The sequence below is a fragment of the Carcharodon carcharias genome, chromosome 4, assembly GCF_017639515.1.
Source record: "Carcharodon carcharias isolate sCarCar2 chromosome 4, sCarCar2.pri, whole genome shotgun sequence".
Classification (NCBI taxonomy): Eukaryota; Metazoa; Chordata; class Chondrichthyes; order Lamniformes; family Lamnidae; genus Carcharodon; species Carcharodon carcharias.
In genome coordinates this window covers 5776636-5792528 of record NC_054470.1, presented here as the reverse complement: position 1 = coordinate 5792528, position 15893 = coordinate 5776636, and the positions used below count along the sequence as shown (strand labels likewise).

The 15893-nt window shown below is 42.0% G+C and overlaps 1 protein-coding gene across 3 annotated transcripts in view; it reads left to right on the top strand.

Annotated features, from left to right (window-relative positions):
- The window catches only part of LOC121277254 (coiled-coil domain-containing protein 112-like), a 35409-nt gene extending 24638 nt beyond the window's left edge, over nt 1-10771 (top strand). For 2 of the 3 annotated variants that reach the window (XR_005942842.1, XR_005942841.1), the window contains 2 exons: nt 10337-10502; nt 10612-10641. Coding sequence is in view for 1 of the 3 variants with exons in the window: in XM_041186495.1 (XP_041042429.1) it covers nt 10384-10502; nt 10612-10642 (150 nt within the window). In the remaining 2 variants the exon portion in view is untranslated. Of the gene's footprint in view, nt 1-10336; nt 10503-10611 lie in introns of all 3 variants that reach the window. The other variant, XM_041186495.1, reaches the window with a different exon arrangement.
- Nucleotides 10772-15893: the final 5122 nt, after the last annotated feature.

Genomic DNA, 15893 nt, shown 5'->3' with positions numbered 1-15893 from the left:
TATTATAAAGGATGTAGTAACAGAGCATTTAGAATCAAGCAGAGTCAGCATGGCTTCATGAAGGGGAAATCATGCCTGACAAATTTATTAGAATTCTTTTGAGGAAGTAACAGGCAGGATAGATAAAGGGCAACCAGTAGATGTAATATATTTAGATTTCCAAAAGGTGTTTGATAAGGTACCGCACATCAGATAACTTCATAAGGTAAGAGCTGTTGGGAGTAGCATATTAGCATGGATAGAGGATTGGTTAACTAATAGAAGACAGAGTTGGGATAAGGGGGGCATTTTCAGGATGGCGACCTGTAACTAATGGAGTGCTACAGAGATCAGTGCTCGGGCCTCGATTATTTACAAATATATTAATGACTTACATGAGGGAAGTGAATATACTGTTGTTAAGTTTGCAGATGCTACAAAATTAGGTGGGAAGACAAGTGATGAGGATGACACAGAGTCTGCAGAGGGTTATAGACAGGTTAAGTGAGTGGGCAAAAACATGACAGGTGGAATATAATGTGGTAAAATTTGAGGTTATGCTCTTTGGCAAGAAGAATATAGTAGCTGAATATTATTTAAATAGAGAAAGACTGCAAAAAGCTGCAGCAAGAGGATTTAGGGTCCTCGTGCATGAATCCGAAAAAGCTAACATACGAGTTCAGCAGGTAATAGGGAAGTCAAATGGAATGTTGGCCTTTATTTCAAAGGGAATGGAGTATAAAAATAGGGAAGTCTTGCTAAAACTATACAATGCCTACTTTGAAGAAGTATTGCTCTTCTCTCTGACAGGATTTCCGCCTCTCTCTTTTGCCTTGTTCACCTTCATTGCTTTCCATTTCTCTCCTGGTGCTTCGGTACTGCTTCATGCTCTCGTTTGGATCTGGAAAAATTTATTAATTTTGCTTCCAATTTCCACCTCTCCATCTCTGACACTTCCCTTCCCTTCCTTGACCTCTCTGTCTCAATTTCTGGTGATAGACTGTCCACCAATATCCATTACAAGCCCACCAACTCCTACAGTTACCTTAACTACAGCTCCTCACACCCCGCTTCCTGTAAGGACTCCATCCCATTCTCTCAGTTCCTTCGCCTCCGTCGCATCTGTTCTGATGATGCCACTTTCAAAAACAGTTCCTCTGATATGTCCTCCTTCTTCCTTAACCGAGGTTTTCCACCCACAGTGGTTGACAGGGCCCTTAACTGTGTCCGACCCATCTCCCGCGCATCCGCCCTTACACCTTCTTCTCCCTTCCAGAAACATGATAGGGTCCCCCTTGTCCTCACTTATCACCCCACCAGCCTCTGCATTTAAAGGATCATCCTCCGCCATTTCCGCCAACTCCAGCATGATGCCACCACCAAACACATCTTCCCTTCACCCTCCCGGCTGCATTCCGCAGGGATTGTTCCCTCCGGGACACCCTGGTCCACTCCTCCATCACCCCCTACACCTCAACCCCCTCCCACGGCACCTTCCCATGCAACCACAGAAGGTGCAACACCTGCCCCTTTACTTCCCCTCTCCTCACCGTCCAAGGGCCCAAACACTCCTTTTCAAGTGAAGCAGCATTTCACTTGCACTTCCCTCAACTTAGTCTACTGCATTTGCTGCTGCCAATGCGGTTTCCTCTACATTGGAGAGACCAAACGCAGACTGGATGACCGCTTTGCGGAACACCTTCGGTCTGTCCGCAAGCATGACCCAGACCTCCCTGTCGCTTGCCATTTCAACACACCACCCTGCTCTCATGCCCACATGTCTGTCCTTGGCCTGCTGCAATGTTCCAGTGAAGCTCAACGCAAACTGGAGGAACAGCACCTCATTTTCTGACTAGGCACTTTACAGCCTTCCGGACTGAATATTGAGTTCAATAACTTTAGATCATGAACTCTCTCCTCCATCCCCACCCCTGCTCCGATCCCCTTTTTTTCCAATAATTTATATGGATTTTTCTTTTCCCACTTATTTCCATTATTTTTAAATGTATTTCCATCCGTTGTTTTATCTCTACTTTTTAGTCTATTTCGAACCCTTGCCCCCACCCCACCCCCACTAAGGCTATCTGTACCTTGCTTGTCCTGCTTTCTACCCTTATTGTCACGTATTAGCACATTTCTTAGCTAATATCACCACCTTCAACACCTCTTTGTCCTTTTGTCTATGAAATCTTTTGGCAATCTCCACCTATCACTGGCCCTCTATCCAGCTCTACTTGCCCCCCCCCCCCCACCACCACCACCACCACCAGCTTATATTTCACCTATCTCCTATTTTTCCTTAGTTCTGTTGAAGAGTCATACGGACTTGAAACGTTGACTGTGTTCCTCTCCGCAGATGCTGCCAGACCTGCTGTGTTTTTCCAGGTTTTTTTATTTTTATGCAAGGCACTCGTTAGACCACACCTAGAATACTGTGAACAATTTTTGTCCCCTCATCTAAGGAAAGATATACTGACATTACAGGCAGTCCAGAGAAAGTTCACTAGGTTGATCCTGGGTATGAAGGGTTTTTCTTATGAGGAGAGGTTGAGTAGATTGGGCCTGCACTCATTGGAGTTTAGAAGAATGAGATGCAACCTTATTGAAACATATAAGATTCTTAGGGGGCTTGACAGGGTAGATGCTGAGAGGTTGTTTCCCCTTGTAGTAGCGCCTAGGACCAGAGGGCATAATCTCAGAGTAAGGGGTCACCCATTTCAGACAGAGATTAGGAGGAATTTCTTCTCTCGGAGCGTAGTGAATCTGTGGAATTCTTTACCACAGAGTGCTGTGGAGGTTGGGTCATTAAGTATATTCAAGCTGAGATAGACAGATTTTTAATCAGTACGGGAATCAAGGGTTATGGGGAAAAGGCAGGAAAATGGAGTTGAGGATTATCAGATCATCCATGAACGGTGGAGCAGACTCGATGGGCCGAATGGCCTACTTCTGCTACTACGTCTTATTGTGTTATGTTCTAAAGAAGAACTCTCTCCTAGAGGTTTCCCGTGTTGCTAACTAATTGGTTTACACATCATGTGATCTTACAACACAGGGGTATTCTTAAAGCTATAGCTCTATGTTTATCAAAACTATAATTAGTACATTCCACCTCTTTAACTTTTTGTAGATTTTGTATTTACAAGGATATTTATCTCATGACATTGCAATATTTACACAGGTCGTGAAATTACAAGTTCAGTCTTTCAGGTGGTTTCCTGATCCATGTGGAACATCGTAGCTCCACGATTTCTGATTCTTTTACATCAACCACATTCTCTAGAACCGCACTAACATCAGATACCTCATTAGGTACATGGATTTCAGTGTCATCCACTCCGACACAGACATTGGGCATGTCTATCCTTGGTTGAGCAACTTCAACAGGAACCACAAGTTTAGCAATGGTTACAGGTGACACATCATTTTGTTGGGGTATCTCCCTTCTTTTTAAATGATCCACATGCTTACGGGTGATCTGGCCCTCCACTTCCTTGTGGTACGTCAATGGTGTGGTCACAGAGCTTACTTTACCAGGTGACCACTTCGGTCCTCATCAAAATTCCTTACATACACTGCTTCTCCAACAGTAAATTGTCACTCATGACTATGCAAATCACGAGTCCCTTTTTGGTTCCCTTGACTTTTCTCCGCCTTCCCCTCCAAATTGCGAAGTATCAGGTTTAATCTTGTTCGAAGACAGCGCCTTATCAGTAATTCTGCAGGTGTTGCACCTGTTGTAGCATGGGAGGCTGTTCTGTAATGAAATAGGAAACGAGTAGGTTTAGTTTCCAATGATTCTCGTAAACGCAGTATCATTATCTGAGACGATTACTTCCGGCAATCCATGGATTGCAAAGCTTTGGCATAGTTTTCCTATAGTAGCGCCTGACAGCAACTTAACCTCATAAATGTCTAACCACTTGGAATGAGCATCTATATTCAGTAGAAACATGGTTCCAAGAAAAGGACTGACATAATCTATGTGCAATCTCACCCAGGGTCCACCAGGCCACTCCCATGGGTGTAATGGGGCTGCCACTGGCAACATTTGTAGCTGTTGTCATTGCACACAGTCTTTAACCACCACCTCAATATCGCCATCCACTCCCGGCCACCAACGATAACTTCGCGCTATCGTCTTCATTTGTGAGATTCCCGATGGGCACTGTGTAACTCTACTAAGAGTTGTTCCCTTCCTTGTGAAGCTGCTACTACTTTACTGAGACTACGTGAGATGACTGCTCATCTCGTGTCTCCGGTTGAAAAATGGCTTCAATTCATTAGAGTGTTTCTTGGGACCAACCATGTAACACTTAGTGTCTCAGTCGAGATAGGACTGGATCACAATTCATCTGGTTTCTTACCTGCCTGGTACAGACTGGTGAGGAATCCAGGAAATTCATCACTAATATGAACTCTTGGGGAAATTGGGACATGGTCATTGTCCTCTTGCAAAGGAAGGCGACTTAGGGCATCGGTACAAAGATGTATTCACATGCCACCAAAATTAGAGCCCATCTTTGAATTTGTGCAGAAGTTATGGGAAGGATAGCCTGTTCTTCACTAAACAAACCCCAAAAGAGGCTTGTGGTCTGATACTATCGTGAAATGTCGCCCATGCATGTATTGGTGGAATTTTTTTACACCACAAATAGTCGACAGACCTTCCTTTTCAACCTAAGAATATCCTTTTTCAGCTGTGGTAAGTGTCCTGGATAAATAGTCTATCGGCCTCTTTATACCATTGTCCATCTTAAGGTAGTACTGCTCCCACTCCATGGGTGGGGGAGGGGGGGCGCATTGCAGGTTAGCACCAATTTCTTTGTCGGGTCATAATGCACTAACAAATTTGAAGAGTGCAAGAGCTATTTTACTTTCATGAAGGCTTCTTCTTGGGATGGCTTCCAAACCCAACGCTGATTTTTCTTTAGCAGTGAATGTAGAGGGGCTAGAAATGTTGATAAAGAACAAGATGAGGAACAAAGAAAAGTACAACACAGGTACAGGCCCTTCGGCCCTCCAAGCCTGCACTGATCATATTGCCCATCAACTAAAACATTTTGCACTTCTGCGGTCCGTATCCCTCTATTCCCATCCTATTCATCAAGAAGGCAGGTCACCACCACCTTCCCAAGGACAATTAGGGATGGACAATAAATGCTGGCCCAGCCAGTGAAGCCCACATCCCATAAATTAATAAAAAATAAATACATTTGGTAGAAATTGGCCATAATAATTTACCATCCCTAAAATGATTTAAGTTCAGAGACATTCTTAAGTGCAAGTGCCTCTCTGGTTGCTTTAACCTTCTCTTCAACAGAGTGTAACCCTTGGGCATCTACCCAGTGGCGCAAATGAATTACTTCACTTGCCTGAAAAGTGCATTTTTCCTTCTTTTGACACACTCCTTCTAAAAATCATTTTAGGACTTCCTCTAGGTTAGCCAAGTGTTCCTTTTCTGTTAATCCTGTTATCAGTACATCATCCAGGTACACCACAACATGAGGTAGTCCTTGTAGCAAGCTCTCATGGCCCTCTGAAAAATGGCACAGGCCAAAGAAACACCGAAGGGCAAGTGCGTGTATTGATATAATCCTTTATGGGTGGTTATGGTCACAAATTCTCCGCAGGCATCGTCCAGTTCTTGTTGTTGGTATATGTGACTCATGTCAAGCTTTGTATACATTGTCCCTCCTGCTAGTTTGGCATGGAGGTCTTCAATCTTGGGAATAGGTTACTGGTCCAGTTTAGCTGCTTTGTTGACCGTTAGTTTATAGTGCCCATAGATCCGGACAGTCTGATCTTGTTTGAGGACAGGGACTACGGGTGCTGCCCACTCTTAGAACTGAACTGCTTTTATGACATCCACCCTCTCTAACCAGTTCAACTCAGCGTCAGCCTTCGCTCTCAGGACATATGGCACCAATCTTGCTTTCAAGAAGTGAGGAGTTGCTTCTGAGTCCATGTAAATCTTGGCCTGTAGTAGGCCTTGGATTTTCCCCAATTCATCCTTGAAGATGGTGTTTTGTTTTTTTAGCAATTCTGGCAGTCCATCTGTTCACAACTGGAAGATTTCGGACTAGTTTAATTTAACCTCTTTCAAACAATCACTACCTGGAAAGCTTGGTCCTTCACCTTCTACCACCATCACTGGTAGTTGTGCTGTTTGGGGTGTATAATGAACAGTTACTCAGGTGATATTTTTTACCTGGATATCTTTGCCTGTGTACATTTTCAACGTGGTAGAAGCTTGTTCCAAATTTAACTATTGGGCGCCTTTATTTAAATATCTGAAAGCGTTTCCCCCTACCACAGTGGTAGAAGCACCGGTGTCTACTTCCATTTTTAAGGGTTTACCATTCACTTGCAATGTGACATTAACTGGCTCTGTCTTCCCAGCTTTCATGTTGAATAAGGAATCAGGTCAAGGACATCACTGCAGGAGTTCCTCAGGGCAGTGTGCTAGGCCCAACCATCTTTATCTGCTTCATCAATGATCTTCCTTCCATCATAAAGTCAGAAGTGGGGATGTTTGCTGATGATTGCACAATGTTCAGCACCATTCGCAACTCCTCAGATACTGAAGCAGTCCATGTCCAAATGCAGCAAGACCTGGACCATATCCAGGCTTGGGCTGACAAGTGACATTTGTGCCACACACGTGTCAGGCAATAACCATCTCCAAAGAGAGAGTCCAACCATTGCCCCTTGATGTTCAATGGCATTACCATCACTGAATTCCCCCACTATCAACATCCTGGAGGTTACCATTGACCAGAAACTGAACTGGACTAGCCATGTAAATACTGTGGCTACAAAAGCAGGTCAGAGGCTAGGAATCATGTGATGAGTAACTTACCTCCTGACTCCCCAAAGCCAGTCCACCATCTACAAGGCACAAGCCAGAAGTGTAGTGGAATACTCCCCACTTGTCTGGATGAGTGTAGCTCCCACAACACTGAAGAAGCTGGATACCGCCCAGGACAAAACAGTCCGCTTGATTGGCACCACATCACTCACTCAGCCACCAACGCACAGTAGCTGCAGTGTGTACCATCCACAAGATGCACTGCAGGAATTCACCAAGTCTCCTTAGACAGAACCTTCCAAAACCACGACCACTACCACCTAGAAGGACAAAGGCAGCAGATAGATGGGAACACCACCACCTGAAAGTTTACCATTCCTTCAATGTGGCTGGCTCAAAATCGTGGAACTCCCTAATAGCACTGTGGGTGCACCTACACCACATGGACTGTAGCAGTTTAAGAAGACAGCTCACCACCACCTCCTCAAGGGCATCTAGGGATGGACAATAAATGTTGGCCCAGCCAGCAAAGCCCACATCCCGTGAATGAATAAAAAACAATAAATGTCAGAATTAGTTGGTTCTGGCTCTTCCACACCATTAGGCTTCATTTGTTGCCTGGAAACCTTTTAAATCTTGCTTTGCAACATTTCACTGTGTGTCCACTTTGGTGATAAAAATAACACTCTACCTTTTTAAATTGCCAAAAGTTAGGAGTATGATTGTTTTCATGTCAATAAAAATTAGTTTTTGACTTTGCTGCTAAGCTGTTTCCTCTAAATATTTGGTTAGCGGGGGCTTTTTCCCACTTCGTGGCAGAATCCCAGCTTTTTAAGCAACTTATGGCTGACTGTTCCCGCCCAACAAGGAGAACGGTGCCATTTTGTGCACCTTGAACCGCCTTTGAATCCCTTACAGCGTTTTCCATCGCAAGCACTATTTCTAATGCTTTCTTAAAATCATCCAGCAATCTTTGCTAAAAAGCATCATAACATTCCGTTAGTTGTTTTAATTTCACCACGTAGATAGCAATGATCTCCCTCAGGGCTCTATTTTGTGAATTGAACCTGAACTCCTGCATCGTGACTGAGGGCTTGGGTTGAAAATGTCCCTTAACGAGGTCTACTAATTCACTGAATGTCTTCGAATCTGGAGCACTGAGGGCTGTCAAGCTTCAAATTAAACTGTATGTTTTGCTCCCACAAATACTTGGGAGAATCGCTCACCTCCTCTCCCCCACCCCGGCCATGATTTTGTTGGCTTGAAAGTAGAACGCAAGATGTTCTATATATTGAGACCAGTCATCTGTGGCTGGATCAAAAGGATTGATTCTGCCAAACTGTGGCATCTTGGCTGAGTATATCTTCCTCTCTTTATAAAGGCCTTAGATACTCACAATCGCTTGGCAAGGGACAATACAGAATCTGATTTATCCTCGTCACCAGTTTGTTTTAGAGTTGATTTTCCAGGCAACTTTTCTTGGTAGAACCAGTGAACCTTTTGTTTTACAAGACAGCAACAGCAGCATGCGTGTATCAAACTCTATAACTAAAGAAGAACTCTCTCCTAGAGGTTCCCCACATTGCTAACTTATTTGTTTACACAGATCATGTGATCATACAACACAATTATTCTTAGAGCTATATTCCTATGTTTATCAAAACTATAATTACTATAGGACCGCAAGAAAATGGATTTGAACCTCCCAATAATTAATTTGAGGAAATTTCTGATCACCTGATATTGGATGTCAAACAAGCAGTTTGACAATTTAGAGATAGTGCAGGGGTGATAAGATATGGTGGTGAAACGGAGCTGAGTATCATCAGCATATATTTGCAAACTCACATTGTGTGACTATTACAAGGTATGTATCAAAAGCTTTTATTAAAGCTGGGGTGAATTTGATTACCTGAAATCCTACTTTATTCTGAGGTAACTATGTTAATCTATGATTTTTGACTGAAAAACTGGCCTTTGCAACTAATTCAGCCAGTCAAGGCCCAATCTTTCAAGTCTCTTTCTATCTCCAAAGGGGATGGTGGGAGCAAAAAGCAAGATTTAAAAAGAGTCCATTTAAGGAAGTGTTAATTAGAATAGATTAGGTGAAGCAAAAATATAAAATTTAATAATACAATAGTAATGGAGGAAAGAAAGTTCACAAATGAAGAGTTAAACAATTTTATCTTCCTGTATATTTATAGTTTAAGTTAGATGTTGCAGCCATAAAGGTTCTAATACCTTAGTCATCTTATTTACTAGACTGGGTGTTTGTTTTAGCACGTGGTACAGTTAACAACTGAATCAAGAAATGTGGAATTTCCCTTGCACCTGTTGGCAGTCGCAAAAGTTCATTTTGCAGGATAATATAAACACATCTAGCGATATGCTATGCAATTTATATCCACTCACCAGGGAATAGATCAAATACAAAGTATCATTACTTGAATATATTTCTTATTCCATACCATGATTTACACAAAATGCTTTAATGCTCGTTTGATAGTTGGTTCAGTGATTAGTATCCTGATCACAGGCCCCTTTCACTTCAAATTAACAGAAAAAATTGTTCGTAAGTTATTTGAAAACCTAAGTGGGCGGGATTTGATATTGATGGCTCTTTACATTTTTTAAATGCAGCCAGATGGTACAGACGGGGTAACAAAACAAAAACAGAATTACCTGGAAAAACTCAGCAGGTCTGGCAGCATCAGCGGAGAAGAAAAGAGTTGACGTTTCGAGTGCTCATGACCCTTCGGTCTCGAGGACTCGAAACGTCAACTCTTTTCTTCTCCGCCAATGCTGCCAGACCTGCTGAGTTTTTCCAGGTAATTCTGTTTTTGTTTTGGATTTCTAGCATCCGCAGTTTTTTTGTTTTTATCTCTGTGGTACAGACAGGGTAGCCTGGATCACATTGAGAGAATTGGCTTGAAGGTACATTTGTGGTGATGAGCAGGTAAACAAGGTGAATACTATTGTCTGTTGTCCCAAATGAATAAAATTCTGAAGTTTGAATACTTCATCCTGATACTGAAAACCCTCACAAACACTAAAATAGGAAACTTTATTTCATCTCGAATTTGGATATTGTTTTGCTAGGTAAAATGCCCATTCAACTAGATTTTGAACACAACATTCATTGTGTCATTGACAACTGATGTGGTATTGACCCATATAGGCTAAGGAGGCCCCAAGCTCAATCGCTGGTATGTGCTGAATGAATGTGGACGTCACTGACTAGGCCAGCATTTATTGCCCATCCTTAATTGCCCTTGTTCAGAGGGCATTTAAGAGCCAACATTGCTGTGGGTCTGGAGTCATATATGGGCCAGACCAGGTAAGGACGGCAGATTTCCTTCCCTAAAGGACATTAGTGAACCAGATGGTTTCATGGTCATCATTAGACTTTTAATTCCAGATTTTTATTGAATTCCAATTCCACCCTCTGTGATGGTGGGATTCGAACCCTGGTCTCCAGAGCAATTTGAGTCAGCACCTTTAGGAGAGGGGAAGAAAAACTGATTTTGAAGTATCTTTTGCCTTTAGAGAGAGGTTTAACGCGTTAAACTGGATTATGCTGTAAATCTACCCAGGTTGATGCTCAAATACAACGAGACCCGTCTAGACTATTGAAACCTACTAAAGGCTGGGCGGAACACATCAAAGATACAGGCCAAAATGGTGGTGGGCCTATGCTGTTTCTTCCCCATCGGTAAGTGATTAGCATGGGGGGAAGAAAACTCAATAAGATTAAATAAAATTAAAATTTTCCTTTATTTTGTCTCTTCATATAAACATTTGCTTCTTATATTGTTTTTCAGGGCTATTCCATCTTGGAGGCAAGGGATCTAACCGTATCATTTTATGAATACTAAAGAATTGAACTGACCAGCAGAATTCTTTGTTGATAAAAGCAAAATATTTCTGATGAAGAATCATATGGACTCGATATGTTAACTGTGTTCCTCTCCGCAGATGCTGTCAGACCTGCTGAGTTTTTCCAGCTATTTTTGTTTTTGTTTTAGAATTCTTTGTTGTTTGCATTATGAAATAAATTGTAAAAAAATAAATAGAGTCAATGAGTTAATGAAAGTTGGAAAGGGGAAAAGGGACATTTGGAAAAAAAAAATCAGTGAAGGTAATAAGGGTTAATCGTCCAAAAATTGGAGTCATGATTGAGTGGTATTATGTGAATGCGCAAAGCAATCAAAGCAGAATTGGAAAGTTAGAAATATTAATAACTAGAACAGAATGATATAGTGGCCAAAACAGACAAAACTTCGCTTTGGACATCACTGAGAGCTTAGTATTCCAGGTTATAACAACTTTGGAAACAATACACAGGGAAACAAGGGGGTGAGGTGGCGGTGCTACTCCTGAGGAGCGAATTACTACTCTGATCAGAACCAAAAACACTAAAAATTGTACAAAAGTGCACATTACAAACCACCAACAGTTGAGATAAGTTCAGAGTGGAGATTTTTAGGTGGTTCAGCAGAGATGTAAGACAATAAGACAGTAAATATTGGCAGTAATCCACTCACCTATCACCCTGGCCTTGCGGAGCTATGTTAGCCTTTTGTAACCTCCTTCAGTCCTACAACATTCTGTTCCTCCAATTTTGGCCTCTTTTGCATCTCCAACTCCTTTTGTCTGAGTATTGACCACTGTGCTTTCAGCTGCTAAACTCCATGCACTGAAATTCCCTCCCCATGTCTCTAACCAAATTTATGACTCTCCTTCAGACCCATCTCTCTCTCAGAACTTCAGCCACACTACCTAATAATTTTTTCTTTGGCTCATTTTTTTCTGATCATATCTCTAATTTGCCTTGTGATGTTTCTGTATGTCAAAGGCACTATATAAATGCAAATTGTTGTTTTGATAGTGAATAATGATAGACTGTAAAATGAGTAGGGTTGATTAGAGACCAACAGAGGGTATGGCTGAGGTGCTAAATAAGCACCTTGTATCTGTATTATGAAGGAAGAGGATGCTACCAAAGCCACAGTGAAAGAGACGGTTGAGATACTAGATGGGCCAAAGTTTGATAAAGCAGGGGTGGTAAAAAGACTGGCTGTACTTAATATTGATAAATCACCAGGGCCAGATTGAATACATCTGAGGATGCTGTGAGACGTCAAGGTGGAAACTGCAGCAGTGCTGGCCACAATCCTCCTCGGATACTGTGGTGGACTGGAGAATTGTAAATATTATACCCTTGTTTAAAAAAGAGGTGTAAGGATAAACCCAGCTACTTACAGGCTAGTCAGTTTAACCGTGGTGTTAGGAAAGCTTTTAGGAACGACAATCCAGGACAAAATTAACAATCGCTTAGACAAATATGGATTAATTTAGAAAATCCACACCAATTTGTTAAAGGCAAATTGTGTTTAACTAACTTAAGCTTTTTGATGAGGTGACAGAGGGTTGTCGATAATGTGGTTGACGTCGTACAAATGGACTTTCAAAAGGTATGCGTTAAATAGGCTTATCAGCAAAATTGAAGCCCATGGAATGCAAGGAAAGTGGCAGCATGCATGCTATTTATATAATTTTTTTCCCATTCTCCAGAAGCTGGTGAGTATTCGAGGCTTTAATTAGGTGAGCAGGTAGGAAATTGGTGAGTTTTTAAGATTTCATCCCTCTGAAACATGGGCAATAGTTTCAACTGATATTGGGGAGATATAAATATTGCATTAAATTTATAGCTTAACTGGTTAAACTACTTGGTATAATGACAGACAACAGTTGAGTAATAATTCAAAACTTGAAACCTAATTAAGTAAATTAAACACAATAAAGATGGCAGGACAGTTGATGTGTTGCAGCTGTAGCTGGTGGACACCGGTGTGATCCATAGCAGCCACATTTGCAGTAAGTGTCTGCAGCTCGAACTTCAGCTCTCAGTTATTGAGATGGAGCCTGAGCTTCGGACTCGGCGATGCATCAGGGAGGTGTAAAGTTACCTGGATGCTTTGTTCCAGGAGTCAGTCACAACCCTTAGGTTAGCTACTTCAGATTTTGTGTGTGACAGTGTGGCAGGTATGGGGATCAAGAAGGTAATAATGGAGAGTCTCAGCCCTTGCTATTGTCCCAACAGGTTTGAGGTTCATGCAACTTGTGTGGACGAGAGCAGGGACTGCAGGGAGGATGAGCAAACTGACCATGGCACCGTGGTGCAGGGAGCAAATCAAGTTTTGGCAGCGGGGAGAGTAAAAAGTAATATAGTAGGGGACAATATAGTTCAGGGGATAAATACTGTTCTTTGCAGCTAAGAGTATGAGCCCTAAAGATTGAGTTGCCTGCTCGGTGCTAGGGTTAAGGACATCTCAGGGCTGAAGAGGAACTTGGATTGGGAGGAGAAGGATCCTGTTTTCGTGCTCCCGTGGGTACTACTGACACAAGTAGAACTAATAGAGATGCTGCTGAGGAAGTATGAGCAGCTAGAGTCTAAATTAAAAACTTAATCACGAAGGTGGTAATCTTTGGATTACTACCTGAGCCACAAGCAAATTGGCAGAAGGTAAATAAGATTAGAGAGTTAAATGTGTAGCTCAAAGATTGGAATGGGAGAAATGGGTTTCAAACCATGGGGCACTGGCACCAGTACTGAGGAAAGAGGGAGCTGTACCATTGGGATGGTGTTCACCTGAACCGCACTGGGGCTAGTGTAGTGGCAAATTGTATAACTAGGGCTGTAGAGAGGGCTTTAAGCTAAGTAGTGAGGTGGAAGGGTTCATGTGAGGGGAGATTTTGAAAATTAAGAAAAAGAACAAGGCAATAGTGCAGGTTAGTGATGTGGGTAATGATATCCAGGGTGTGACCAGAAGGGACAGAGTGTACAAATAACAAAACAGATGAACTGAGAGCGCAAATAGAAATAAATAAGTATGATCTGATGGCCTTAATGGAGACATGGCTGCAGGATGACATAAATTGGGACCTGAATATTGATGGCTATGTGACATTTAGGAAGGGCAAGAAGCCAGGAAGAGGTGGAGGGGTGGCTCTGTTAATTAATGGTGGTATTAACACAATGGAGAAGGATGACCTAAGTTCAGGGAACAGGATGTACAAATGGTTTGGGTAGAGATGAGAAATGATAAAGGCAAAATATCACTTGTGGAAGTGGTGTACAGGCCATCTAACAGTAACCATACAGTAGGACGGCGTATAAAGAAAGAAACAGTGGGAGCTTGTCAGAAAGATACGGTGATAATCATGGGGGATTTGAATCTACATGTAGACAGGGAAAATCAGATCGGCGAAGGTAGCATGGATTAGGAACTCATAGAATGTTTTCAGGACAGTTTCTTAGCACGTCCTGGCATCTACCAGAGAGCAGGCTATGCTAGACTTGGTATTGTGCAACTAGATAGGATTAATTAGTGACCTCACAGTGAAGGCACCCCTAGGTAACAGATATCATAATATGATAGAATTTTATATTCGGTTTGAGGGAGAGGGGCTCCAAGATTAATAGTTTAAGGGAGAGAGGAACTCCGTGTTGGGTGGGGGGTGGGGAGGTGGGAATCACAATCACCGGGGAAGTGGTATTGAGAAAATTGTTGGAGCTGTGGGCTAACAAGCCCCCGAGTCGTGATGGACTTTATCCTAGGATCTTAAATGAGGTGCCTAGTGAGATAGTTAATGCATTGGTTTTAACTTTCCAAAATTCCTTAGGTTCGGGGAAGGTTCCATTATATTGGGATATTCAAAAAGGGAGACAGAAAGCAGGAAACTACAGCCTAGTTAGTTTAACCTCAGTCAAAGGAAAAATGTTAGAAGCTATTATTAAAGACATTATAGCAGGGAAAAATTCAAGCTAATCAGACAGGGTTAACACGGTTTTGTGAAGGGGAAACTATGTTTAACAGATTTATTGGAGCTCTCTGGAGAAGTATCATATGCTGTGAATAAAAGGGAACTGGTGGATGTACTATATTTAGATTTCCAGAAGGCATTTGATAAGGTACCACATGAAACGTTATTGCGAAAAATAAAAGCTCATGGCTTGGGGTAACATTGGCATGGATAGAAGATTGGCGAGCTAACTGGAAATGGAGGATAGGTGTAAATAGGTCTTTTTCTAGTTGGCAAGATGTAATGAATGGTGTGCCACAGGGATCAGTGTTGGGGCCTCAACTTCTTAAAAATTATATCGACATGGATGAAGGGACTGGATGGCATAGTTGTTAAATTTGCTGATGACACAAAGATAGGTAGACTAGAAAGATGTGAAGAGAACACAAGGAGGCTGCAAAGGGATATAGATAGGTTAAGTGAGTGGGCAAAGACCTGGCAAATGGAGTATAATGTAGGAAAGTGAAATTGTCCATTTTGGCAGGAAAAATGAAAAAGAAGCATATTATCTAAATGGTGAGAGATTACAGAACTCTGAGGTGCAGAGAGATCTGGATGTCCTAGTGCATGAATCACAAAGGCCAAGTATACAGGCGCAGCAAGTAATTAGGAAAGTTAGAATGTTACCATTTATTGCGAGGGGAATTGAACACAAAAGTAGGGAGGTTATGCTTCAGTTAACAGGACATTGTTGAGACCACATCTAGAGTACTGTGTACAGTTTGGTCTCCTTATTTAAGGAAGAATGTAAATGCATTGGAAGCAGTTCAGAGAAGGTTTACTAAAATAATAACTGGATTGGGCATGTTGTTTTATGAGGAAAGGTTGGACAGACTAGGTTTGTATCTGCTGGCGTAAGAGGCGACTTGATTGAAACATATAAGACTCTGAGGAGTGTTGACAGGGTCGATGTGGTAGGATGTTTCCTCTTGTGGGACAACCTAGTACTGGGGGCCACTGTTTAAAAGTAAGGACCATTTAGGGCAGAGATGAGAAGAAATTTTTTCTTAGGGTTGTGAATTTTTGGAACTCACTTCCTCAAAAAATGATAGAGGCAGAGTCTTTGAATATTTTTAAGGCAAAAGTAGATAGTTTCTTGATAAGCAAGGGGATGAAAGTTTTATCAGGGGTAGGTGGGAACGTTGAGTTGAGGTTACAATTAGATCAGCCATGATCTCATTGAATGGAGGAGCAGGCTCAAAAGGCCGAGTGATCTCCTAATTCATATGTTCGTATA